The sequence below is a fragment of the Anabrus simplex genome, chromosome 3, assembly GCF_040414725.1.
Source record: "Anabrus simplex isolate iqAnaSimp1 chromosome 3, ASM4041472v1, whole genome shotgun sequence".
Classification (NCBI taxonomy): domain Eukaryota; kingdom Metazoa; phylum Arthropoda; class Insecta; order Orthoptera; family Tettigoniidae; genus Anabrus; species Anabrus simplex.
Genome location: NC_090267.1, coordinates 437,677,412 through 437,704,817, shown reverse-complemented (window position 1 = coordinate 437,704,817; position 27,406 = coordinate 437,677,412). Strand labels below are relative to the sequence as shown.

Below are 27,406 nucleotides of genomic sequence, written 5' to 3'. Positions count from 1 at the left end.
CTCTTGTTACTGATTTCATGTGTTTTCGTCCCATCTTTGATACTACACATCGCAAGTACTTGAAGGTGTGCACTACTTTTAGAGGCTCATTATTTAACTTTATTATATCTCTTTCAGTCCTCTGTCCCCTCACCACTAACAATGACCAACTAGAGTATGGTTCCAGTGTATGGGACCCTTACTAGGATTACTTCATTCAAGAACTGGAAAAAATCCAAAGAAAAGCAGCTCGATTTGTTCTGGGTGATTTCCGACAAAAGTGTAGCGTTACAAAAATGTTGCAAAGTTTGGGCTGGGAAGAACTGAGAGAAAGAAGACGAGCTGCTCGACTAAGTGGTATGTTACATGTGATGATGAACCCGAGTGACTTAGGCCCATAGTCAATCATGATTTGATCGGTAAAATAATATGATACATTTATTGAAATACAGAAGGGACGTTGAAAATATTTCGTTTAGGTAATGTCGAAATCAGAGCGAAGGAAGGACGACAGACTGGAGCCTGACGGATTAGCTCAACACGACAACTTTTAGCTACTTCACAGCAGGGAATATCATTAGTTGGCGTACAAGGAAATACAGAGTCCACAAATAAGTCTTGGTCAGAAAGAGGAAGGGGGAGAGTCATACAAAGGAAACTCACCACATGAGTAATACCTTGGGATATTTTTGGCAGGACGGAAATTCCATGACCTCATGGAAAATTACAGCGGCTGAGTGTACGTTCGCTAGCCTAAGTTCGAGCAGGTGGAGATTTAAATCACGTGACCGCTTGCCGGCCAATAGTAAAAATTTGATGGGAGACTCAGTGATACCATCTTAAGGAATGATGGATGAGATATTTTCGTAATTACAAAAGTATTCAGTAATAAATTAATATGAGTACGCGGATGGATGGACTGGATTTATTAGATGTCACGCATGGAAAAATAATCAATACTTATTGGCAAATTAATTAAATTGAAGGCTGGATTTCTTGGAAACCAGACAACTTGAATCTCATTGGCTGAACGAAGACCACGTTGTCAGAGACGCTTACGAAGGCGCGAAATGTGAGGAGCTAAATCCATCCATATCTCCTAAATCTGTGATCACCAGGAGTTCATATTTTATCCAGCAGATATGCTAGCGGAGTGGATTAATTTGATGTAAATTTTAACTTCCAATTCGGAGTGCAAGTACCGATATTAAAAATCCACCCCCTCCCTCAGGGGTATGACGTCAATGAATCCGCGGGAAAAAGGCTTCATCCATATATACGGGGCAAGGGATCCTCGCAGCACACTTGTAGTGAACACTCGAAGCTGAATTGACGGTCGCCAGCACACTTGAATTGAATATCGGGAGCTGAACTGTTGGTCGCCGCTAACTTAGAATTCTACGGACGTACAGTCATTTAATGGCGCGAGCATCCGCCAGTGTTTGTAAAATGTGATCGCGCTCAAGCAACAGGAATTAGAAATAGTTAACGTAGGACAGTGTTTGTCATTTGTGAATATCAGTGATGTAAAGTAATTACACTGCAAGAGAGTAGTATAAAGTATATCACCATAAGTACGTACATAATAGACTGTGTGACGAACAGTACTTTAAGGAAGTAGTAGCCTGTACTTTGCTATACCGAACCGATGTCATGAACACGTCAAGAGTGCCGTACGAAACAAGCGTATCGCGACGGACGTAATAGCTGACACCTCGTCGTACGTGTCCAGGTCCATTGTGCGGTAGGTGGACGAAGATTAAATAGTGTAAATATATTAAATTCTTGGGTCTAGGATAGAAATTTGTTGTATCCAACTTAATGTATACAGTGTTAACGTTGTAAATGGTGAAGGTTTGTGGTAGTCAAGATATGAGTGTAAAATGGTAATGTGCCAGGAAATCTTTTGTGAAACTACGCCATCAAGAATGGAGGAGTAAAACGCAGAGAGGGGCCGGATGGAGCCTCTCGTCTGCAAAGCTGCAATGGAATACCGATAACTAAGATGAGTACTAAACTGTAAATAATATTTGGGAAATGTTATCGTGATGGGAAAAATGGGAATAACTTGATTATACTTGGTTACCTTCTGTAACAAGATGAGTCGCTTAACGACCCCATCCTAAATTTGTAGCACGGACAGTAGTAAATCATAATAATGTAAATAATCGGGTCTTTTATGTATTCAGTTTGTTGGAGATGTAAATTTGTATATATAGTGTAGTACGTTAAGTCATGCATGCATTCATATTTTCTTTGTAGTCAATAATTTTCTTTACATTTGATTTTGGTTATGATAGTTAAATAAGACCCGATATGTGCTTTTATGTTTTGTCAATTTTAACGAGCCATTTAATGACATGGAAGGAAAATCCAGCTTCGCCATACCAAGTGTGTTTTGTTGTAATTAATATGGTCATATTTTCAAAGTGAAGTTGTTAAATTTGTGAGATGCGATTAATATAATAATTTCCAAGTAAATCATATCTGGAGTGTTTAGTGCCAGAATAAATCGAGTTTGTAAAAGGGGTTATGCGTTAAACATATTACGAGTGGACTACCGTATTACAGGCGAAATTATTTTTTTTTAATAAATAAATAATATAACTATTTTTTTAAAGAAGATATTTTATTTTTATTTTTAATATGATTTGGAGATAATAATAATTCATGTGATCAAGTGTTGAGTTTATTGGGAATCATTTAATGACGGGATGTCGTTTTTAATTCGGAATTAAAGTGCGTGATAATTTAATTTGGTCAATTAATAATATTGAAATGTAGATCGGTGCTAAGAATCCGTACATGTTAATGAACGTGTGGTTTAAATTACGGTCCAATATTTTTACGTATAAATGTCGTGTCTTAAAGTTGCGATTCATTAGCCGGAACATGTAGTGCTAATATTACGAGACCATGATTGTCAAATTTTGGTAAAAATAATTTCAAGATGTTACGATTATTTGTGGATAATGAACTAAAGCGTAGATCAAAATGAGATAGAAAATGTGAGAGAATCTGCAGTCAGATAATAAAAGGTCGTACGATGTCAGAAATGAATAAATAAGTCAGTTGATAATTCTGTGAGAAATAAATGAATCAAGGAATATTGAGATAGAAAGGAAAATAAATTCCGTACGAGAGACACTTAGGATATTGAAATGAGTGTAAAATGTACGGGCAGTGTCACAGAGAAATACTGAGTTACAGAGCGGGGAGAATTCGAACCCGTGACAGCATGTACGAAATAAATAGACTGCACAGCTATTCGTTGAGATACAACGGATCTTAGGATAATGAGAGTTCAGATTCCACTTAAATGGTCGTATATTGTATTCATTGTAATGACGAGCGAGGACATAGCTCTCATAGTGCATTGGCACTGCTGGTGGCTTCAAAGAGCCTATGCAGTGGCCTCCACGGTATGCACTAGCCTTGCGTCTTGGGTGGTGTGCTAAGTCCCAACTGACGAGCCTAACTTAGCACACGAGGGCGAAACGCAGGCACCAAGAATGAGTTAGCTGGAAAATTTATAATGTCCAATAACGGACCATTATATTGGTATTATGACAATCATGATGTCGTGATAATAATAATAATAAATATTGCAGATAAAGGATTGGACCGCCTTAATTAATTGAGCGTTGATAAAGATGTTAAACGGGAATCTAAATGAGAATATGCAACCGATAATAATAATAACAATGTAAGGACGATGTTAAATCACCGCGATCAGATTAATAATAATTGTCATAATAATAACTGTAATGATGTCGTTGGTTGATCAGTGAAATGTTTGTAATTGCGACCGATATCTTAATATATACTTTGGCGGAAGTGACCGGTCCATTAATAATAATAACCTCTTAAGTGACATGAATAATAATAATAATATTGAGTCACCTATTCATTAATAATAATAATAATCACGAGAGGGATATAATAATAATAACAGTAATAACCATTTGTGTTTGCATCCCACATAATAATGATGATATTAATCAAACGTGACAGTGCCAGGAACCGTTGAGTAATAATAATAATAATAATAATAATAATAATAATAATAATAATAATCGAGGATGATAATTTTGTGGATTAAATTATTTGGTGACAACATCCCTCTATTCGTATGTTGAATAATGAGAATGATAATATTAGAGTCATTTGGTACCTCGGTATCGTACGGTTTCCGCATGGGACGATGTGACAGTCATACTTGGCGTGTTTGTTTACTTCGCTCGCGATGCGAGGGGGGCCATTGGCACGGTATTTTCCCACCGCTTCTCGTTATCTCATCTGTGGCAGTAGTCTACTGAGGCTAACTGGTGACAATTCAGATCACATGTAAATAAAATGTAAATGCTGATTCATTGGTATGGCATCAGCTGGATATCGTAAGATAGGAACTGTCCGTGGAATCCAGTTTTCGCACTTCACGAGAAACATTACCCAGTCCGAGTACCGGTCTCGGAAAAATGTATATAGCCGGAGTACATCATCTTAGTTAAATCGGGAAGCCGACCGTAACATGGGTTATGCTCGGGCTCCCGATAGAAGGAAGCTATATCCTTGAGTAACGGTTCGATTCAAATGGAATCGATCCGTAAATTATACCTCCAAAATGTCATTTTATTTCAGAAGCAACACAGCAAGATATTGATACCACTTGCGGTATGGCAAGTGATTTATATATGTAACAGGTGTGGAAGTTCAAATATTGTTGCCAAGTGTATCAAAGTTTCATAAGTCAGATGGCGTAATAAACCGCTCCTTCTGGCAAATTATTTCAAAGGAAACCACTCTCATAATCTTTTTATTGTAGTTAGATGATGCCCTTTTTAAAGTAACAGTCACTTCCTAGTCCTATCATGGAGTCCTTAAATTCAAGTTACAATCGAGCCTTCCCCCTTTTAATTTTAAGTTGCTCCGTTCATCCCCGTGTTCTATTATGCCGTTATATTTATATTTGATGATTTAAATAATGAACCGACACCCCTGAGATAAATGCTAGTCTGGGACTCGGGAGGTGGACGGGTGCAAAATGGCTGGCCCAAAGTGGGGCTTTAAGAACGGCAAAGTGTTGCTTTAAGAACGGCAAAGTGTTGCTTTAAGAACGGCAGAGAGGGCCTAACAAAATAAGGGAAGAACTACGAGTCATGTTGGTTGACATCAGTAAAATGATGACCAATTGTAGGACATGTTACAGTTGGGCCAGAAGCAATATTGCTTGCCCAACGTGTTGCTTTAAGAACGGCAGAGAGGCCAATATTATTGCTAATCAATTGTAAAATTTTTATATTTTATACTTTTTTTTCCAAATTTTATATTTTTAAATTTTTGAGTTTTATTAATTGATGACCGCATCACGGTCAAGTGTGTGTTCACTTGTAACGTAATATCATGCTAGAGTAAGGTTAGTTTCGAACGGAGCTAGATTTGACTAGTTGATTAATATAATCCATTGCTAATCTCTTCAGGTTTGGCAATGATTCAAAATTCAATATGCTCGAAGATTTGATGTTTCTCTTTTTCCCATATGGAATTTAATATTATTTTTGGTAATTCAGGACTCCATTTAAATGTCATTGGACATGAGATGAATATTATAAACAGTTGTTTAGGAAGGCTTGAAATGGTAAAAATATTACTGAGCACCAGTTCAAGTTATTATTTAAAAAGAGGTTGAGATGGTATAAATTAAAATTAACGTATTTCAGGGCAGAAGATTTCCGACTTCATCGTTTTTAATGTTGTTGTTGTTGTTATATTGGAGCGGTTTATTGTGAAATCTTAGGCGCAGGCCAGCATTCAAGTTGAATGACCTGCGAATGTAAACAAGTTTTATAGTCAAAATTTTTTTTTAAAATGAAAGTTAGTGTAGGGGTATAATGTCATAGGATAGGGCCTAGACCCAATAGCGTATTCCTTCGTGTGCAGCAAGGTGAGAGGCCGATCGGCCCTTTTGCTTTCTCAAGAAAAGTTATAATGTCTGACGATGGTGGGGAGCGATCCCAGGACATAGTGGTAGAAGGACAGGGAAAGGTGGTCGATAGCACGTTAGTGGACTTAATACGAAATTTAACTTTGAAGATGGATCAATTACAGACTAATAGTGTTTCGGTAGAGAATAAAATAGATCAAGTACAGGCTAATAGTGTTTCATTAGAAAATAAAGTTGATCAAATGCAGGCCGATAATGTTTCAACTAAACATGAACTTGCAGAACAAATGAAGGTTAATAGTGGTTCATTAGAAAACAAAATAGATCAAGTACAGGCCGCGAGTGTTTCACTAGAGAATAAGATAGACCAGGTACAGGCTGCGTGCGAAGTTAATAAAACAGAACTCAAGGCACAAATAGATGCAGTTCAGGCCGCGAGCGTAGCGATGGGACAGGAACTTAGGGACAAATTAACTCAAGTCCAGGAAGCATGTCACTTCGCGAAAGATGAATTAAAAGTGCACATGGATGCGTACATTACCATCGTTAATGAAAAGGTTGACCGCGTTAGAGATGAGGCTCAAATGGAACGCGCAGAAATTAAGGAAAAATTGAACGCTAGTGTCAAGGAACTCGCCGCTCTACGATTAACTGACAGAAAGGACATAGAATCACACATAGAGGAAATTCGGGATGAATGTAGGAAGGAGAATGACATCGTCCAGGGACAAGTCGAAGAAAAATGCGCGCAGATAGCTGGCACCTTGGACAAGCATGACAAGGGCATGAACGAGTTACGTGGGGAAGCCGCACGTACACTTGTCATCGTAGCAGGACTGAAAAACAAAGTCGAAGAACTAACTATAAATTCAGAAGACCGTAGCCAGAGAATAACCAAGTGCGAAGACGCAAACTTAGCGTTATTCCAGCGGACGGAAGATCTAATCGAACAGGGCCAATCATTTGCCGACACGGAAGTTCGCCTATTAGAACAATGCAAGGCGTATAATGGGCAAAATTCCGGCACAAAAGAAATGTCAAGTTGTAATCCCGACGGAATGGATGACATCCGAAAAGACTTGGAGATGTTGAAGGCTAGGTTGGAACCATCAGCGTCTAGCCAAGATTTTAACCTCCAATATCGCGAATACGAACCCCATGATAACCAGGGGATTCATAAGAAAGGAGGCCTACCCCATGCTGATACACACGGTTTCAAGTTTGAAAACAGAGATGGGTCGTCTACGTCATCAAATGCTATCCCGACATCGGTGGTACACGTCATTAAGATGTCTGATGACAAGCCACCAAAGTTCGATGCCCGTGGGCATATCACCCCGAAAGGTTTCATCCGGGAAATCGCCAGTTATATAAATGAGAATAAAATACCAGTAGAGCGACAACTGCGAACGGTCGAGAAATTCCTAGACGGAGCACCAGCTGTGTGGTTCAGGGCTTTCTTGTATACTTTTGAAGATTTTGAAGGATTTCGGCGGGCTTTTCTCCAAAAGTTCTGGAGTATTCAGGAACAGCAGGAGTTAAGGCTGGAAGTATACTCCAGACGATACGCAACATCTTCACCCACGAAATTCTCTGATTATTTTGTGGCACAATTTCACAAGCTACGGGAGCTTGATAATCCAATGAGCGAAACAGAATTGATTAGCGCCATTGGAAAACAATTGCCATTCGAGGTCCAACGAATGATGATAGCGTCAAATGTCCAGACAGCTGTCGATGCGGAGGCTTTATTACGTCAATTAGACCTCACAACGCATCATTCGAACCCAAGACAAATTAGGAGCAGGGACCAACAGGTGAATAACATCGAACGGACAATCGAACCGAAGACCACTAGTACGAAGAACCAGGGAACTAGTACTGAACCGGAACCTCGTCGAGCATATAATACGGAGTGGAAGCCGCGACAATGGACGAGACCAAGGAATTTTGCGGAAGGCAACCGGCAAACCAACCAAGGGAATTTTCGAGCCGACAGGGGATACCGTGGATTCCAGAGAAGTAATTATAGGCCGTATCCAGCTAGGAATCAAGGGAACCCGAGATATTACCAGGGAGGATCTCGTCAGGAGAAGGATGACCGATACCAAGAGTCTAGGCGGTATATAGAAGAGCTGAACAAGAGAAAATGGAAGGAGGCGATCCATGATCGAGGCCGTGATGAGGAAGCGACAGGAGCGGAGAGCTTGCAATTCCAAAGAGCAAGGAAAGGGGGCAGCGACCTGAACCCGAATGCACCGACGTTCGAATCTGAAGAACGGCTCGGGGCGAAAAAAAAAAAGCCGAATTTTAACTGAAGAATGGATCATCGCAGAGGTCGATACATGGGTTGTGACCTCTGACGAATTAATTGACGATCCCGAAATCCAAATTTCAAAGGAAATTAAGAGACTACCAGTGATATACACTAGGATCAACCACGTGAGGGTTCGATCACTCATTGATACAGGCGCCAGCGTATCAGTAGTATCCCAAGTTCTGGTAAATGAACTACAATCCAAAGTAAACATCCCGATTATCCCAGTTTCAAATTTGAAGATTCGTGGAATTATCCCGGATAAATCCGTCATATGTAAGAACCAGGCATTATTGGACATCGAAATTGGAAATTCAAAATTTGCTCATACATTTATTATCATGAATAAAATCAACTATAACTTGATCCTAGGGGCCGATTTTATGACTGAATACCAGGCTGTGATTGATATGGGGGATAACTCTGTCAGATTTAAGCACAGAGAAGGTATTGAGGATACAACCATGAACCCTCAGTCGGAGATAGGAGAACAGGGAGAAATTTGGAACACCGAAGTCGTGAATCCGCTTAGGATGGACGAAAGTGTCATGAGTGAGACGGATGATCATGTGACCTCTGATGATTATAAACTGTTTGCGGCAGAATTGCAGGAAGGTGAAATCAACTGTGGGAAGGTTATAGCAGATAAAGTTAATGCAGCTGTAATAGGTCCCGAGGGGAAGGAAGATTTATTCAAAATTTTAACAAAGCATAGCGACACGTTTGGCTCAAAACCTGGAAAAATTGAAAATTTTGAATACGAATTAAACGTGAATGATTGGTCCCCGTATAAGAAGAAATTATATCCAATTGCCGAGAAATTCTACCCCCAAGTCCGCGAAGCTATTAGAGAAATGGAAGCAAGTGGATTGATTTCGAAGTCACCGACGCCATTTTTAAATCCTTTAGTGATAGTGAGGAAACCGGACGGATCAGTGCGCATTTGCCTTGATGCACGTGCTATCAACGAGAGATTAGTCCCAGAGTATGAGCAGGCCCCGCCTATTAAAGAGATCTTGAAGAGATTTAAAGATATGGAATATTTTACCACTTTTGACCTGACGTCATCGTTTCATCATATACTGTTGGAAGCTAAATCTAAGTTGTTGACGGGATTCTTATTCGATCAACAGACTTATGTCTTTAATCGTCTCCCGTTCGGTATTAAGAATGCGGGTTCGGTTCTCATTCGAGCTCTTGACCGCAATCTAAGTCCAAAGGTCAAAGAGGCGACTATCATGTATGTGGATGATATCTTGGTAGCTACAAGAACACTTTCGGAACACTTGGAAAATATTAATGAAGTCCTCACCGATTTAGGAAGGCATAACTTCAAGGTCAACCTATCGAAATCACATTTTTGTCAGAAGGAGGTGTTATTTTTGGGTCACCTTGTAGATGGAGATGGTGTGCGACCAAACCCAGTCAAAATTGAGGCCATTAGGATGTTTCCTAAGCCTACTAAAGTAAAACATGTTCGGCAGTTCCTTGGAATGTGTCAATTCTTCGCTGATCATTGCCCTGATTACACAACCGTAGTAGCACCATTGCAGGACCTGCTTAAGAAAAATAATCGATGGAAGTGGGACCATAATTGTGATGAGGCGTTCGCTCAGACCAAGCAACGATTACTGCATAATGTTAAGCTCGGATACCCGGATTTCAGCCTCAAATTCATAATTCAAACAGACGCCTCAACCATAGGTATAGGAGCCGTGTTACTGCAGGAAAACCCCGATGATCCAAGCATAAAAACCTATATTGCCTTCATGAGCCGGAAATTGCGGAAACATGAGATAAAGTACACTATCACGGAATTGGAAATGCTGTCTATCGTGAGCGCTTTGCAATATTGGAAGAAGATCGTGTATGGTTTTCAGATTGTTATCCGTACCGATCACAAAGCGCTGACGTTCATTATGAAGACCAATATGGCAAGCGAGAGGGTTAGCCGTTGGGCATTATTTATCCAGCAATTTGATCTAACAGTCGAACATTGCCCCGGGAAACTCAATATTTTGGCAGACACATTGAGTCGACATCCAAACCCGGAGGAAGTCGTAATCCACCAAATTGAGTTGATAGAAGAGGATCAGGAGGTCTTAAGGAATCTGAAGGACATAGGAGCGATACAGAAGAGAGATGGGTTCACTAACTTGATGATAGAGTTCTTTAACAAAACATTGCAGCCAGACAATCCACAGTATGACAGAGCTAGTAAATTATCAGCGAGCTACCATTATTTGAATGGGGTTCTTCATAAGTTTTTGGATGAGGAACACACGAAACTTCGCATAGTCATACCATCTGAAATGCAAGTACCGGTAGTCAACCATGTACACCGGGTCATTGGACACGGAGGTATAGGGAAGGTTTTGGCAACTATCCAAGAGACATTCGTGTGGGCCAAGATGAACCAAACAGTCCGAAATGTACTACGATCATGTGACGTCTGCCAAAGGATTAAACCTAATCCGTACTTACTTAAGCAATCTCCGCGCCCACTGTTACCTACTGAACCCCGCGAGATATTCGCAATGGACCTGTACGGACCACTCCCCAAGGCCCGTAGGGGAAACCAATTCATCCTTGTTAGTTTAGATGTATTCTCTAAATTGGTAGCCTTGTATCCGCTGCAAAAGGCAAATTCTAAAACTGTACTACGAGGAATTACTTCACATATCATTCCACAGATGGGGAAGCCCAAGAAGATCCTTACTGATCATGGTAGTCAGTTCACATCTGCTGCGTTTGCAAATCAATTACGACAACTAGACATTCAGCATGTACTTAGTTCGATTCGCCATCCCGAATCAAATCCATCAGAGAGGATCATGCGAGAGATTGCAAAATTTTGCAGGATCTATTGTTCCGAGGCACATTGGCGGTGGATTGACGTGGTGCCCATTATAACTAAATGTATTAACACCACGATCCACGAAGCTACGGGCCAGATACCGGAAGTGGTTCACTTTAACAGATATCCGGCCAGGCCGTGGCATAATGCAGTAGCATGTCCTGCAGATCCACGCGTATCCAGCGAAATTTGTATCAGAAAGACACGGGAACATTTGGAGGCACAAGCAGAACGACGATTGAGAAGGCTGAGGAATAAGCGATTCCACCGTCCGTTGAGGGTTGGCGAGCTCGTTCTAGTAAAGAAGCCTAGTGTATCTAACCCAGAGCAGAAGGTGTACCACAAGTTTTGTAAATTGTTCGTGGGCCCTTTCAAGATTATACAAACTTATGACAACAATGCTTACAAAGTTCAGAGCTTGGATGGAAGTTCAGAGAACATCTATAACGCTGCAAATTTAAAGCTTTACCACACGCCAGCAGACCTCAGGGAAGCAGAGGATGAACGAGAGGAAGCAGATGACGAGCCGGAAGAAGATGAGGTCGAAGAAGAGGATGAAGAAGATGACGGAAGGGAAGAAGAAGTCCAAGTAATCCATACACCAATTGAAGCAAGGCCATGTCCAGAATGTGGAGAGATAGACAGAGACGTGCAGGAATTTGTCAATACAATCCATCAAATCGAAAGACAGAACGAGGAGTTAAGGGTCAGGAACCAGATGTTGAGAGACGAAATCAATAGCCGTCGCAGAACAGAGGATCCGATGTCAAATCATGATAGTGATGATATGGACACATCATAAAAAAAATCTCATGATACTCACTAGATTTTTTTTTTACCTGGGCAAGAGGAAGATGAACCCGAGTGACTTAGGCCCATAGTCAATCATGATTTGATCGGTAAAAGAATATGATACATTTATTGAAATACAGAAGGGACGTTGAAAATATTTCGTTTAGGTAATGTCGAAATCAGAGCGAAGGAAGGACGACAGACTGGAGCCTGACGGATTAGCTCAACACGACAACTTTTAGCTACTTCACAGCAGGGAATATCATTAGTTGGCGTACAAGGAAATACAGAGTCCACAAATAAGTCTTGGTCAGAAAGAGGAAGGGGGAGAGTCATACAAAGGAAACTCACCACATGAGTAATACCTTGGGATATTTTTGGCAGGACGGAAATTCCATGACCTCATGGAAAATTACAGCGGCTGAGTGTACGTTCGCTAGCCTAAGTTCGAGCAGGTGGAGATTTAAATCACGTGACCGCTTGCCGGCCAATAGTAAAAATTTGATGGGAGACTCAGTGATACCATCTTAAGGAATGATGGATGAGATATTTTCGTAATTACAAAAGTATTCAGTAATAAATTAATATGAGTACGCGGATGGATGGACTGGATTTATTAGATGTCACGCATGGAAAAATAATCAATACTTATTGGCAAATTAATTAAATTGAAGGCTGGATTTCTTGGAAACCAGACAACTTGAATCTCATTGGCTGAACGAAGACCACGTTGTCAGAGACGCTTACGAAGGCGCGAAATGTGAGGAGCTAAATCCATCCATATCTCCTAAATCTGTGATCACCAGGAGTTCATATTTTATCCAGCAGATATGCTAGCGGAGTGGATTAATTTGATGTAAATTTTAACTTCCAATTCGGAGTGCAAGTACCGATATTAAAAATCCACCCCCTCCCTCAGGGGTATGACGTCAATGAATCCGCGGGAAAAAGGCTTCATCCATATATACGGGGCAAGGGATCCTCGCAGCACACTTGTAGTGAACACTCGAAGCTGAATTGACGGTCGCCAGCACACTTGAATTGAATATCGGGAGCTGAACTGTTGGTCGCCGCTAACTTAGAATTCTACGGACGTACAGTCATTTAATGGCGCGAGCATCCGCCAGTGTTTGTAAAATGTGATCGCGCTCAAGCAACAGGAATTAGAAATAGTTAACGTAGGACAGTGTTTGTCATTTGTGAATATCAGTGATGTAAAGTAATTACACTGCAAGAGAGTAGTATAAAGTATATCACCATAAGTACGTACATAATAGACTGTGTGACGAACAGTACTTTAAGGAAGTAGTAGCCTGTACTTTGCTATACCGAACCGATGTCATGAACACGTCAAGAGTGCCGTACGAAACAAGCGTATCGCGACGGACGTAATAGCTGACACCTCGTCGTACGTGTCCAGGTCCATTGTGCGGTAGGTGGACGAAGATTAAATAGTGTAAATATATTAAATTCTTGGGTCTAGGATAGAAATTTGTTGTATCCAACTTAATGTATACAGTGTTAACGTTGTAAATGGTGAAGGTTTGTGGTAGTCAAGATATGAGTGTAAAATGGTAATGTGCCAGGAAATCTTTTGTGAAACTACGCCATCAAGAATGGAGGAGTAAAACGCAGAGAGGGGCCGGATGGAGCCTCTCGTCTGCAAAGCTGCAATGGAATACCGATAACTAAGATGAGTACTAAACTGTAAATAATATTTGGGAAATGTTATCGTGATGGGAAAAATGGGAATAACTTGATTATACTTGGTTACCTTCTGTAACAAGATGAGTCGCTTAACGACCCCATCCTAAATTTGTAGCACGGACAGTAGTAAATCATAATAATGTAAATAATCGGGTCTTTTATGTATTCAGTTTGTTGGAGATGTAAATTTGTATATATAGTGTAGTACGTTAAGTCATGCATGCATTCATATTTTCTTTGTAGTCAATAATTTTCTTTACATTTGATTTTGGTTATGATAGTTAAATAAGACCCGATATGTGCTTTTATGTTTTGTCAATTTTAACGAGCCATTTAATGACATGGAAGGAAAATCCAGCTTCGCCATACCAAGTGTGTTTTGTTGTAATTAATATGGTCATATTTTCAAAGTGAAGTTGTTAAATTTGTGAGATGCGATTAATATAATAATTTCCAAGTAAATCATATCTGGAGTGTTTAGTGCCAGAATAAATCGAGTTTGTAAAAGGGGTTATGCGTTAAACATATTACGAGTGGACTACCGTATTACAGGCGAAATTTTTTTTTTTTAATAAATAAATAATATAACTATTTTTTTAAAGAAGATATTTTATTTTTATTTTTAATATGATTTGGAGATAATAATAATTCATGTGATCAAGTGTTGAGTTTATTGGGAATCATATAATGACGGGATGTCGTTTTTAATTCGGAATTAAAGTGCGTGATAATTTAATTTGGTCAATTAATAATATTGAAATGTAGATCGGTGCTAAGAATCCGTACATGTTAATGAACGTGTGGTTTAAATTACGGTCCAATATTTTTACGTATAAATGTCGTGTCTTAAAGTTGCGATTCATTAGCCGGAACATGTAGTGCTAATATTACGAGACCATGATTGTCAAATTTTGGTAAAAATAATTTCAAGATGTTACGATTATTTGTGGATAATGAACTAAAGCGTAGATCAAAATGAGATAGAAAATGTGAGAGAATCTGCAGTCAGATAATAAAAGGTCGTACGATGTCAGAAATGAATAAATAAGTCAGTTGATAATTCTGTGAGAAATAAATGAATCAAGGAATATTGAGATAGAAAGGAAAATAAATTCCGTACGAGAGACACTTAGGATATTGAAATGAGTGTAAAATGTACGGGCAGTGTCACAGAGAAATACTGAGTTACAGAGCGGGGAGAATTCGAACCCGTGACAGCATGTACGAAATAAATAGACTGCACAGCTATTCGTTGAGATACAACGGATCTTAGGATAATGAGAGTTCAGATTCCACTTAAATGGTCGTATATTGTATTCATTGTAATGACGAGCGAGGACAATCATGATGTCGTGATAATAATAATAATAAATATTGCAGATAAAGGATTGGACCGCCTTAATTAATTGAGCGTTGATAAAGATGTTAAACGGGAATCTAAATGAGAATATGCAACCGATAATAATAATAACAATGTAAGGACGATGTTAAATCACCGCGATCAGATTAATAATAATTGTCATAATAATAACTGTAATGATGTCGTTGGTTGATCAGTGAAATGTTTGTAATTGCGACCGATATCTTAATATATACTTTGGCGGAAGTGACCGGTCCATTAATAATAATAACCTCTTAAGTGACATGAATAATAATAATAATATTGAGTCACCTATTCATTAATAATAATAATAATCACGAGAGGGATATAATAATAATAACAGTAATAACCATTTGTGTTTGCATCCCACATAATAATGATGATATTAATCAAACGTGACAGTGCCAGGAACCGTTGAGTAATAATAATAATAATAATAATAATAATAATAATAATAATAATAATAATAATAATAATAATAATAATTTCGAGGATGATAATTTTGTGGATTAAATTATTTGGTGACAACATCCCTCTATTCGTATGTTGAATAATGAGAATGATAATATTAGAGTCATTTGGTACCTCGGTATCGTACGGTTTCCGCATGGGACGATGTGACAGTCATACTTGGCGTGTTTGTTTACTTCGCTCGCGATGCGAGGGGGGCCATTGGCACGGTATTTTCCCACCGCTTCTCGTTATCTCATCTGTGGCAGTAGTCTACTGAGGCTAACTGGTGACAATTCAGATCACATGTAAATAAAATGTAAATGCTGATTCATTGGTATGGCATCAGCTGGATATCGTAAGATAGGAACTGTCCGTGGAATCCAGTTTTCGCACTTCACGAGAAACATTACCCAGTCCGAGTACCGGTCTCGGAAAAATGTATATAGCCGGAGTACATCATCTTAGTTAAATCGGGAAGCCGACCGTAACATGGGTTATGCTCGGGCTCCCGATAGAAGGAAGCTATATCCTTGAGTAACGGTTCGATTCAAATGGAATCGATCCGTAAATTATACCTCCAAAATGTCATTTTATTTCAGAAGCAACACAGCAAGATATTGATACCACTTGCGGTATGGCAAGTGATTTATATATGTAACAGGTGTGGAAGTTCAAATATTGTTGCCAAGTGTATCAAAGTTTCATACGTCAGATGGCGTAATAAACCGCTCCTTCTGGCAAATTATTTCAAAGGAAACCACTCTCATAATCTTTTTATTGTAGTTAGATGATGCCCTTTTTAAAGTAACAGTCACTTCCTAGTCCTATCATGGAGTCCTTAAATTCAAGTTACAATCGAGCCTTCCCCCTTTTAATTTTAAGTTGCTCCGTTCATCCCCGTGTTCTATTATGCCGTTATATTTATATTTGATGATTTAAATAATGAACCGACACCCCTGAGATAAATGCTAGTCTGGGACTCGGGAGGTGGACGGGTGCAGTATGTTTTTGTTGTTCACCCACCTATTCAATACAACAAAAATTAGAACTTTGTCCATATCAAAATTGTTAACATAAAATTAATATATTGGATAGTACATGTTTCACCTATCAATAGTAGGCATCATCAGCCATATTTTTTACCTTAGGAATAGATCAGATACCTGATTGGAAATGACTTATGAATACTGTTGAAAACTATGTCTTGTAAAATGGATTAGAGATCGTTAAACAAGTATTACAATATAAAATGTAGTATGCTATTACTTAATATTTCTGTTAATACAGTATTTGAGTCTAAAAACATGACAATTATTTGAGAATTATGACATAGGTGGTTGGTTCTTGACATTAAAAGATAATACAATAAAGATAAAAATCAGAAAGCACATTACATTTGTCAAATGGCGTGTTGTTAAAAACTTGAGGAAAGTTGAGCATTAGTAATGGTCGTTGGTTCTTGAAGTTAATAAGTATCGATTTTCATTTATATGCTTATAAATTTTGAAGAATTTTCATATGGCCTGGTTCTTTCTGAGATAATATTAGTTGGAATGCTGGTGCCGTAGGCTATATTGAAGTTTGTGTAGACATCGTTAGGCCATCTTCTTTGATGTAGTATGTGTGGGAAGAGTTGGTGATAGGTGTGGCTCTATGTTGTTGGACGTGTTGAGGTGAGTGTACTAGTCGAAAAGGAACGTTGTTGTCAATCGGTGGGTAGCCAAGTGTGTGATGAAATTCCCTTTGACCGCTGAGATGTTAACTTATGTTGAGGGCTTTAGAGCAACTGGCAGTCACTGAGCTCTTACTTCACGTTTATAAATGAAAATCAATACAGTACTTATTAATTTCAAGAACCAACGACCATTACCAATGCTCAACTTACCTCCTCCAGTTTTTAACAACACGCCATTTGACAATTAAATGGAATGTGCTTTCTGATTTTTATCTTTATTGTAATATCTTTTAATGTCAAGAACCAACCACCTATGTCATAATCCTCAAATAATTGTCATGCTTTTAGGCTCAAATATTAACACAAAAATTGTTAAGTAATAGCATACTACATTTTATATTGTAATACTTGTTTAACGATCTCTAATCCATTTTACACGATGTAGTTTTCAACAGTATTCTTAAGTCATTTCCAATCAGGTACCTGACCTATTCCTAAGGTAAAAAATATGGCTGATGATGCCTACTATTGATAGCCGAAACATGTACCAACCAATATATTAATTTTATGGTAACAATTTTGATAAAGACAAAGTCCTAATTTTTAAGATTGTATTGTATTGGATAGGTAGGTGAACAATAAAAACATACTAATGTTATTTAATAAGCGGTGTGTTCCGAGCTGTCAGTGGAGAGATGGCGTGGAATGACAGTAGTAGACGAATAAGTTTGAGTGGTGTCTTTATAAGTAGGAAAGATCACAATGTGAAAATAAAGTTGGAATTCAAGAGGACATATTGGGGCAAATATTCATTTATAGGAAGGGGAGTTAGGGATTGAAATAACTTACCAAGGGAGATGTTCAATAAATTTCCAATTTCTTTGAAATCACTTAAGAAAAAGCTAGGAAAACAACAGATAGGGAATCTGCCACCTGGGCAACTGCCCTAAATGCAGATCAGTATTGATTGATTGATTGATTGATGATTTACCCTTGTCTTTACCCATTTTCTCCAGTGTCATACATTAAACTCCATCACGTTAGATTCTTGACCCGTGGCACGATTACCTTTCTTCCTTGCAAATTCTATCACTGGAAGTTTGAAACTTGCAATAAAACTCACCAACAAGCTAAGTTACAACGAATCACCTAGTCTTACACCTTATATCTAGTACATATCATGTTATACTGAGATTGCAAACAGTCCAACAGTGTGACATTCTATCCAGTTCATGCAATATTGTAAATATCTACCTGCCTTTCATCCTGACAAGGGGAAACTGCTAGACTTCGAACTGTGAGCAAGAACTTATGCCACACTTGTTGCATTTATTTTGACACCTGCAGCCCAACTTATGCGAGATGTATGCAGGGATTTTTTCTCCCTTAATTCCTTAACAAAAATTAGGATGTGAGATACACACGAGTAAATATGGTGTAACTGTTTCAAAGAACACTTACTTGGTTAATTATGAGGGAAGTTATCTGCGGCAGTGGACGACCTTGAAACTGGGACTCAACTTGCAGTTCAAGGACAGGATCGTTGTAGAAACTGAATGACCAGTGAGTATAAGGAAGGCGTGTAAACTGGAGACGGGCTAATCCAGAAAGATTATTTACTGAAAAGCATAAATAAGCAATTCGTTAAAGTGTAACCACTACACAGTTTAAATGCATATTATATTACAGAGATGGATTCTTGATACTTTCAAATACCTCGATACTCAAGAGATATCGAATGATACTACTACAGATGAAATACTGTGTCAGTGCAACGTAACGCAACTTGTAAAAAAATCCTTACATCAAATATTTCACCTCTACAATACCATAAATCATGTTTATTGATAAGACTACACTAAAATATATTAATGATGCATGTTTCGTCCCGCTTTCGAGACATCGTCAGTCACAAACAAAAACCATTAAAAATATGGTTAAGGGCAAGATAAAACCATTAGATATAACGTTTCTGCATCTTATAGCATGATGTGTTGGTGTTTTGACAAGTCTTGAGTCTTAAAACTGACATGAACAGGAATGTGATGTGAATCACAACATCCAAATGTTGCACAAGTTAATTTATCACTATGTCTGTGGATTGCAGAGATTTAATACAACATGGGTGGCTTTATAAAATAAATTAGTCATTGTAAAAATATTGCACACATTGACTGTATACATAGACTGTGCAAGATTAATGCCACATTTAAATTAGCTTCATGCAATGAGTCAAAGAAAGGCAGACTTCTCTTGAATTGCACAACTGGACAATGGTTGAACACACACATAACTGTGATGTTTCTGTTTCTTTCTCTTCTGCCATATGCTAAAAGAAGTATTCTTCAACGTTCAACAAAAAACGAGACAGTTTAAATGGTATGTTAAAAAAAAAGTTCATCAAACTGGCTAACCTAACCATAAATAAATGTGAACCTTTAGTTTGGTAGAACAGAAACATTAACAGTGGAGTCCATTTTCATTACAAGACAAAATACAGAAAAGTAGTGGGAGTATGGGAAGGATATGATAACATTTATTGATTTAGAGAAGGTCTAGGTTTGTATCTCTACACTATAAGTTCAGCTGGAAAAAACAAACAAGAAAACCAGGTAGAAGCAATGTGTTTTAAATGCTAAGTTGTGTTAGGAACTAAGTGGTTAAAACAAGATTAAGATCGTATTGTGATATGGGAAAAAGAGCAAAATCAGCTTGATACAGTAAATAGGAAACTGGGAAATGAGGAGTGAGAATGAGTGTGGAGAACAATGAATGTCTCAAAAATATAGAATTTATAGGGAACTTCAAGTACTTCAGAAGAGAATTAGATTTTTTTTTTTTTTCAGGTTGCTTTACGTCACACTGATACAGATAGGTCTTAGAGCGACGATGGGATAGGAAAGGGCTAGGAGTGGGAAGGAAGCGGCCATGGGCTTAATTAAGGTACAGCCCCAGCATTTGCCTGGTGTAAAAATGGGAAATCACAGAAAACCATCTTCAGAACTGCTGGCAGTGAGGTTCAAAACTATTATTTCCCGGATGCAAGCTGATAGCTACGTGACCCAAGCCGTGCAACTACTTGCTTGATAATTTTAAATTAGATATGGAAAGCAGCAGGATTCGAAAACCTGAGAGTGTATTACGTAACAGAGAATGGAAATGTAAATGAAAGTTAAAGAAATAATGTTGAAGTCATTATACACTATGTGGTCAAAAGTCTCCAAATGACACCATTGATGTTTGTCCATTTGTTCTAAAGATGCCAGCTATGTAACTAATACCAAGTAGGACTTCCTTTTGCTACTATTACAGTATTTAATTTTTGATGAAGGCTTCCCACTAAGTTCTGATGCACTTGAAGGTGGAATTTCTCAAGCCTCGCAATAGCTCACTTGGCAAGGGCGCAGTCGGAGATCTGAATGCAAACAGTGTTCACAGTGTTCAGGGAGTTTTGAGTCGCATGCAAGTTGTTGTTGTTGGTTTTTTTTTTTTGTTTTTTTTTTTACAGCCAGTTGCCTAGGAGGTGGCAAGGTTGCATACTTCATTTTCTGCAGACCGATTTGTTTATTTGGCCCTGAAAAGGGCTGTAGTTATAGTGGTACATGGTATGGAGCTGGGTTGGAAGAGGCTAAGAAACACGTGGCAGGATTTCAGGTAGCTACGTCATTTAACACAGAACCTACTCGAACTGATGACCTACATAGTCGATGCAGGGTTGTGTTTGATGTTGTAAGGACCACCTGGCAGGTTGCAACATCTCGGACATAACGGATTGGCATGCCTCGGCTACGAGCTGTCTAAGGTGACCAGAACTGGCTGGCTCCTTTTCATACACAAGTTGATTTACAAGGCCCCACAGAAAAGAAAAAAAAAAACCAGGGGCATAAGATTAGGCAATCCGGTGGGCCAGGGGACAGGTTCTCCCCTTCCTATCCAAATATCAGGATACACTGCACGAAGAAGGTTCTAGCTAACCACCACCATGTATGGTGGAGCTCCGTCATGTTGAAACAACATCCTACAATGGTCATGGAGTGGCACATGTTTCAAGAATGGTGGTAGTTCATCTAGGAGAAATCACAGATAGCATTCTCCAGTCAGAGGTCGCTCAAAGAAATGACCAATGAGGTTATCACTTATGATGCCACACCATACGTTCATGCTCCACTGTACTTGAAAAGCTGCCTGTCTTACCCAATGGGAATTATCCACACTCTAGTAATGCATATTATGGTGATTAACGGTTTCACTGTATGGAACCGCACTTCATCCATAAATAAGATGGTAGCTAAAAAGACAGGATCACTGTTCACATGCTGTAGGGTCCATTGACAGAACACCACCTGGGCTTTGAAATCATGACCACAGAGCTCCTTGTTTAAGTGCAGATGATACAGGTGAAACTGCTAGGTATGCAATATCCGCATAACAGATGCCCGGCTGATGTTCGTCTCCTGTGCAATGGCCTGTGTGCTAGTGTGAGGGTTATACCCGACAGCATCCAAGACAACCTCTTCATTGTGACCAGACGTCATGGTATGATCTCGAACAGGCTGTGAGGGACCTGCAGACGTCTTTCCACACTCCAAAATGTCATGCCTGTCGGTTGTCATCTATCTGGACAGCAGTCTTGATGCAGGCATTGTGCCTGGTATGCATTCTGTCTAGCTTCTCCGTAGATGAGTAACACGTCCACATACTCATAGCTGAAATACATCACGAGGCAGTAAATAAGCTTTGTGCTGTGTTGTGACTTGCCTCAAAGGAGGGGAGTTTGCTCGGCTACATACCTACCTGCCATCGCATGTTCTTATCGTTCTTATGGGGCACACTTGTCCCTACCTGTGGTCTACGAAGCTAGGAACGTGTACGACGGAGCTAACTGGTTGCCCGTGTCCAAGCCACAGACCATCACCACCTCATCCAACCCAGCTCCATACCCTATGCCATGACACATACAGCCCACTGCAGGGCCAAATAAACAAATCAGTCTGTGGAACCTATCAAGTATGCAATCTTATCACATCCCAGGCAACAGCGGTGCTCACTATTCCTGCTCTCTTCCAGCCCGTAACCACACATCTCGTTACATTACCCCAGTTTACTTTTTTTGCTAGTTGCTTTACGTCGCTTCGACACAGATAGGTCTTATAGCAACGATGGGACAGGAAAGGGCTAGGAGTGGGAAGGAAGCGGCCGTGGCCTTAATTAAGGTACAGCCCCAGCATTTGCCTGGTGAAAATGGGAAACAACGGAAAACCATTTTCAGGGCTGCCGACAGTGGGGTTCGAATCTACTATCTCCCGAATACTGGCCGCACTTAAGCGACTGCAGGTATCGAGCTTGGTTTATCCCAGTTTAGGGAGAGGGACTGATGTATTTCAGAATGTAATAAAAGTAGGGGAATGCATAAAACTAGATTGCAAGGGGCTGGTAAATAACCATGTACATTATTTTATCCTTGCCTTTCATTAATTAAATATTACAATTCTAACCTTTTTAATGTAGCTTTCTGTAACATTTAAGCTTCTATAACATTTAGTTGTAAACTGGTTGGTTGCCTGAGCGGTTGGTGTAACTTTGTCCTTGGGAAAGTCCTCTGATTGAGAAATAGAGAAATTCTCAAGAGAAATACTTTTACCAAAAAAAGATTTTTTTTTTTTTTTTTTTTTTGCTATTTGCTTCACATAGCACCGACACAGATTGGTCTTATGGCGACAATGGGACAGGAAAGGCCTAGGAGTGGGAAGGAAGTGGCCGCGGCCTTATGGAACAGACCCAGAATTTGCCTGGTGTGAAAATGGGAAACCATGGAAAACCATCTTCAGGGCTACCGAGAGTGGGGTTCGAATCCACTCTCCCAGATGCAAGCTCACAGCTGTGAGACCCTAACCGCACGGCCAACTCACCCGGTATTTCTTAATTTTTTAATAGAATACCATCATCACTATTGCTTACTAAAGGCTATGCCTTGTCGCCTGAAACCAACTTTCTCTAGCCATTACCAGCATCTTCACCTCCTCATAGGAGCTGCAGTTCATTCGCACCATGAGGTTCTTTACAATACAAATCTGCCTTATAAATGAAACAGTTTGCAGAATATCATCATAATTTCTTCGCTCCAGCAAGCCGGGTGCGGTTGTGTACGAGCCTCCTCCAGTTTGTTCTATCCATCCACAGATGCTGATCATATATATGTGACACCAGTTCACATCTATAATTTCAAGGTCCTTCATTATCTGTTTTTCCCAAACATCACAAGGTCTTCCTCTTAGTCTCTTCCCAAGAACACTGTGATCAAAGTATGTTTGAGGAGTCCTGTGAGGGTCCTTTTTTTTCATGTAACCATACCATTGCACTCTCTTCACTTCTAGAGTCTCCAGCAAGCTTCTTTCCAATCCAAGCTGTCGTCAGATATTTTATCCTTTTTTTTAATCCTTATTTTATCCATTTTTGTTTTTTGTAGACAAGAACGGAGGAACTTCATTTCTGTTGCCTGAAGACAACTCTTTGTTGGTCCAATAAGTGTTGCTGCTTTCAGGCCATACGTCAATATAGGTACTAGATATATTTAGTACAAGCTGATCTTGGAAGCTAACGGAAATGTTTTATCCCAAAGTATCTGACGTACAGCGTGATAGAATTTAGAAGCTTTCTGTATTCTGTTACTAATCTCTTGATGTATGGTATTGTCTAATGACAGAACACTACCTAAATACTGGAAGTTTTCTACAATATCAATCTCGTCTCCAATTCTTAGATGAATAGTTGGAGAGTTTCTACTCATCACCAAGCCAACTATCTTCGTTTTGCTGATTTTGAGACCTAAGGTTGTAAAAGCTTCATGTCAGAGATCTATTCTAGTTTGTACTTCAGCTTCTGTCTCACCCCATACCATTACATCATCAGCAAAAACCAGGGAATTAGTTATTGGATCCTTTCTCTTAACTGCTTTTAAAACTTCATCCATTATGATTATGAAGAGAAGTGGCGAAAGGCAACTTCCTTGCTGCACTCCACTCTTCATTTCAAACCGACCTGATCTTCCATCCTGGACGTGGACACAACACTTGGTTTCATCATATAATCGTTGTACTCGTGCTATGATGTCATCAGGCACTTTCTTATGTCTCAAACATTCCCATATATGCCTGCGTGGTACAGGGTCATATGCTTTCTCGATGTCCAGAAAAACAGTTATAAGTGTTTTACCTTTCTCCCAATACTTCTCATAGAGCATTTTGGTGGCAAAAATGAGGTCTATAGTTGATCTATGAGGTCTAAATCCAAGTTGTTGCATCTATTACAAAGAAAATGAACAATTTAGCATTCTGAATAGATTTAACATTTCATTGCTAATTCAAATCTGCTAACAGCTACACACAGAGGTCATAAAACATGACACATTTTGGAGCATTTTGTTTATCACAAATGTTAAAATCTGCAAATTTTAATAATGGTATTCACTTAGAATTGACATTTGATGAGCTGGTTACAGCTCACAGAGTGAAGTTAAGGCAATATTAGTTGCCTTTAGTTTATTCGAAGAGATAAGAACCCCCCACCTCTCTTCTCATGAGAGCAAACCTTGGAACAAAGGGGTACATACCTTTCACTGCGAGGTATGCCATCTTGCCCAGCACCATGTTAGCATCAATAGCCAATTGAAATCCTCCAGAGTACTCAAGATCCAAGCAGAGATCAAAGCTGTCAACGTGCTGATGTTCTGCATTGAGCACCACATCACGGACAGTGATGTTTTTAATTGTTGGAAACTGAGTCCCAAGATGCAAATCCCGCACCTGTCAACAAAAGTTTTGAGCATGTCAAATGATAACACTTCCATAGTAACTTTGTGTGCTTGTCATAATCTTCTTAAACGTGGATGGTGGGCAGTGCCTTGTGAGGTACTGAATGTAATTGTAGTGGAGCTATGTGCTGTGTGCGAGATGCAGAGAACTGCAGTAGACACAGTACAAACACCCACTTTCTGAGCCATTGAAATCAAACATCCATAATTAAAATTTAACAGCTTGACTGGGAATGGAACCTGGGCTCCCCTCACACTGAAGGCTAGTGTGCTACCACTCAGTCAAGGAGACATTTTGACACTGACACTACCGAGTAGAGATAATACTGGTTGCCAAATACAACTTGATTGACAATACTGTACATTTCAACAGTATAAAAATTCAAGTACCTTGGGAGCATGATGTAAAATAAGGGTGGAACAGGGCAAGAAGTACTTAACAGAGTGTCCAATGGGTCTAAATTCTATAATCTATAACCCAGCAATCATTCTTATTACTTTCATGTCTGTTACTTATGAAAAATATCCTGTATGTATGTATGTATGTAATGTATGATTGAATGTATATCTCTCCAACCCTTGTCCCATTACTCCATGGGGTTGGGTATAAAGTGAGATGAATATTCATAGCAAGATTTTATAACTGGATGCCCTTCCTGATGTCAACCACATCAGAAGAGTTAATGAGATGAAATGAATGACATGATATACAATAGTAGGAAGGTAGAGGATGAATCCCAGAGTAAGCACGTAGCCTCCTACTGTCGAATAGCACCAAGGGGTTTGCTCAAGGCTTTACGTCTCCATCCGACTAACAAATCACCATCAACAGAGTCATATCATATACACTCACTCAGTATGAACGCTGCAGAGAGGTTTGGAATTGAATCCAGGCTTTTGGATGCAATCTAGTGATTAGAAATTGTATACCACCACCTCTCCTATCCTGCATGCCAACATTCAAATAGTGAAGTTTTTTTTCACCAACAGGACTCGCACCAGCTAACCATGGTGTCAGACCATACAGACTTGATACGCTAATAATGATGGCGACTGGCAGGCTCTTGTCCTGTATGTGTAAGTAGAAAGTTGCTTTTACGTCGCACCGATACAGATAGGTCTTACTGGCGACGAAGGGACAGGAAAGGGCTAGGCATGGGAAGGATGCGGTCGTGGCCTTAATTAAGGTACAGCTCCAGCATTTTGCCTGGTTTGAAAATGGGAAACCATGGAAAACCATCTTCAGGGCTGCCGACAGTGGGGTTCGAACCCACTAACTCCCGAATACTGGATACTGGCTGCATTTAAGTGACTACAGCTATCGAGCTCAGTGTATGTGTAAGTAATATGAAAAAAAAAAAAGACTGACTAGGTGTTTTAATATTAACTTTTATTTGAGATCTTAACCTATAGTAATGTTTTATTTTTACCTGTAAGGCCTTCAGGCCTCCTTTTCCATCTAACCAGGCACTGAAATATATATATATTACATTACAATACTTAGATTAAATACTAGTTAAATTAATAATACAAAAATGATGAGTGATGAGATCAAATTAAGATGAAATAAATTAGATATAATAAATGGAAAAATCAGATATCAGAACTTCAAAACATTGCAAATAAAATTGGCCTCAAAATATCATTTGAAAAAACAGAAATTATGCCCCAAAAACCAACACAGCTAAAAGAAGTCACCATAAGTGGTAATAAAATCAAAATAGTAACTCAGTTTAAATATCTTGGAGAAGTAATAACACATAACTTAAATGAAAAAATCTCAATCCAAGTAAGAACAAATAGATTAGCTAAAGCACAAAAATTAACATGGGATATCTACAAAAAGAAATGTCTATCAATAAATTCAAAAATAAAACACTACAACACAGTTATAAAACCGGAAGCTACATATGCAGCAGAAACACTCTTTTACCTGAATAAACAATCAAAGACTGACAGACTTCAGAAAATTGAAAGGAGGATTGGAAGAACCTGTATCAACAAAAAATATCAGAAAGATGGACAGTGGCGGTTAATACCTAACAAAGTCGTGTACAAAGAGCTAGAACCCATTACAGATACTATGCGTAAGAGGAGACTGGGATTCTTTGGACATATCATGAGGATGCAGGACTCGAGACTTCTGAAACAACTAGTACAACACAATCTCGTCTCAAAAAATACCACAACAGGATGTAAATGGATCAGAGAAGTAAGAGAGGATCTGAAGGAAATAGGCCTTACAACAGAAGACACCAAAAATAAGATAAAATTGAATACAAAACTCAAGAATACAAACCTCCGCTTTACCCTTACACAAAACAAACCAACAACACGCACATTTTCAACTGAGGAAAGGGCACGAAGATCGGAGCGTCTGAAGAAGTACTGGGAGGACCGCAAAGCCCGAACAATCCCTTCAAAGAGACCTGAACGACGGACTGACTAAAGTGATCCTATGTGGTCATAAAAGAAGAAGAAGAAGAAGAAG

The 27,406-nt window shown here is 39.2% G+C and overlaps 1 protein-coding gene across 3 annotated transcripts in view; it reads right to left on the bottom strand.

Annotated features, from left to right (window-relative positions):
* Pdzd8 (PDZ domain containing 8) overlaps positions 1 to 27,406 on the bottom strand; it is a 134,887-nt gene that overhangs the window by 81,210 nt on the left and 26,271 nt on the right. For all 3 annotated transcript variants that reach the window (XM_067143488.2, XM_067143489.2, XM_067143490.2), the window contains exons 4-5: positions 24,715 to 24,907; positions 18,567 to 18,724 (exon numbers count right to left, since the gene is read on the bottom strand). In XM_067143488.2, the coding sequence (XP_066999589.2) occupies positions 18,567 to 18,724; positions 24,715 to 24,907 (351 nt within the window). The remainder of the gene's footprint in view (positions 1 to 18,566; positions 18,725 to 24,714; positions 24,908 to 27,406) is intronic.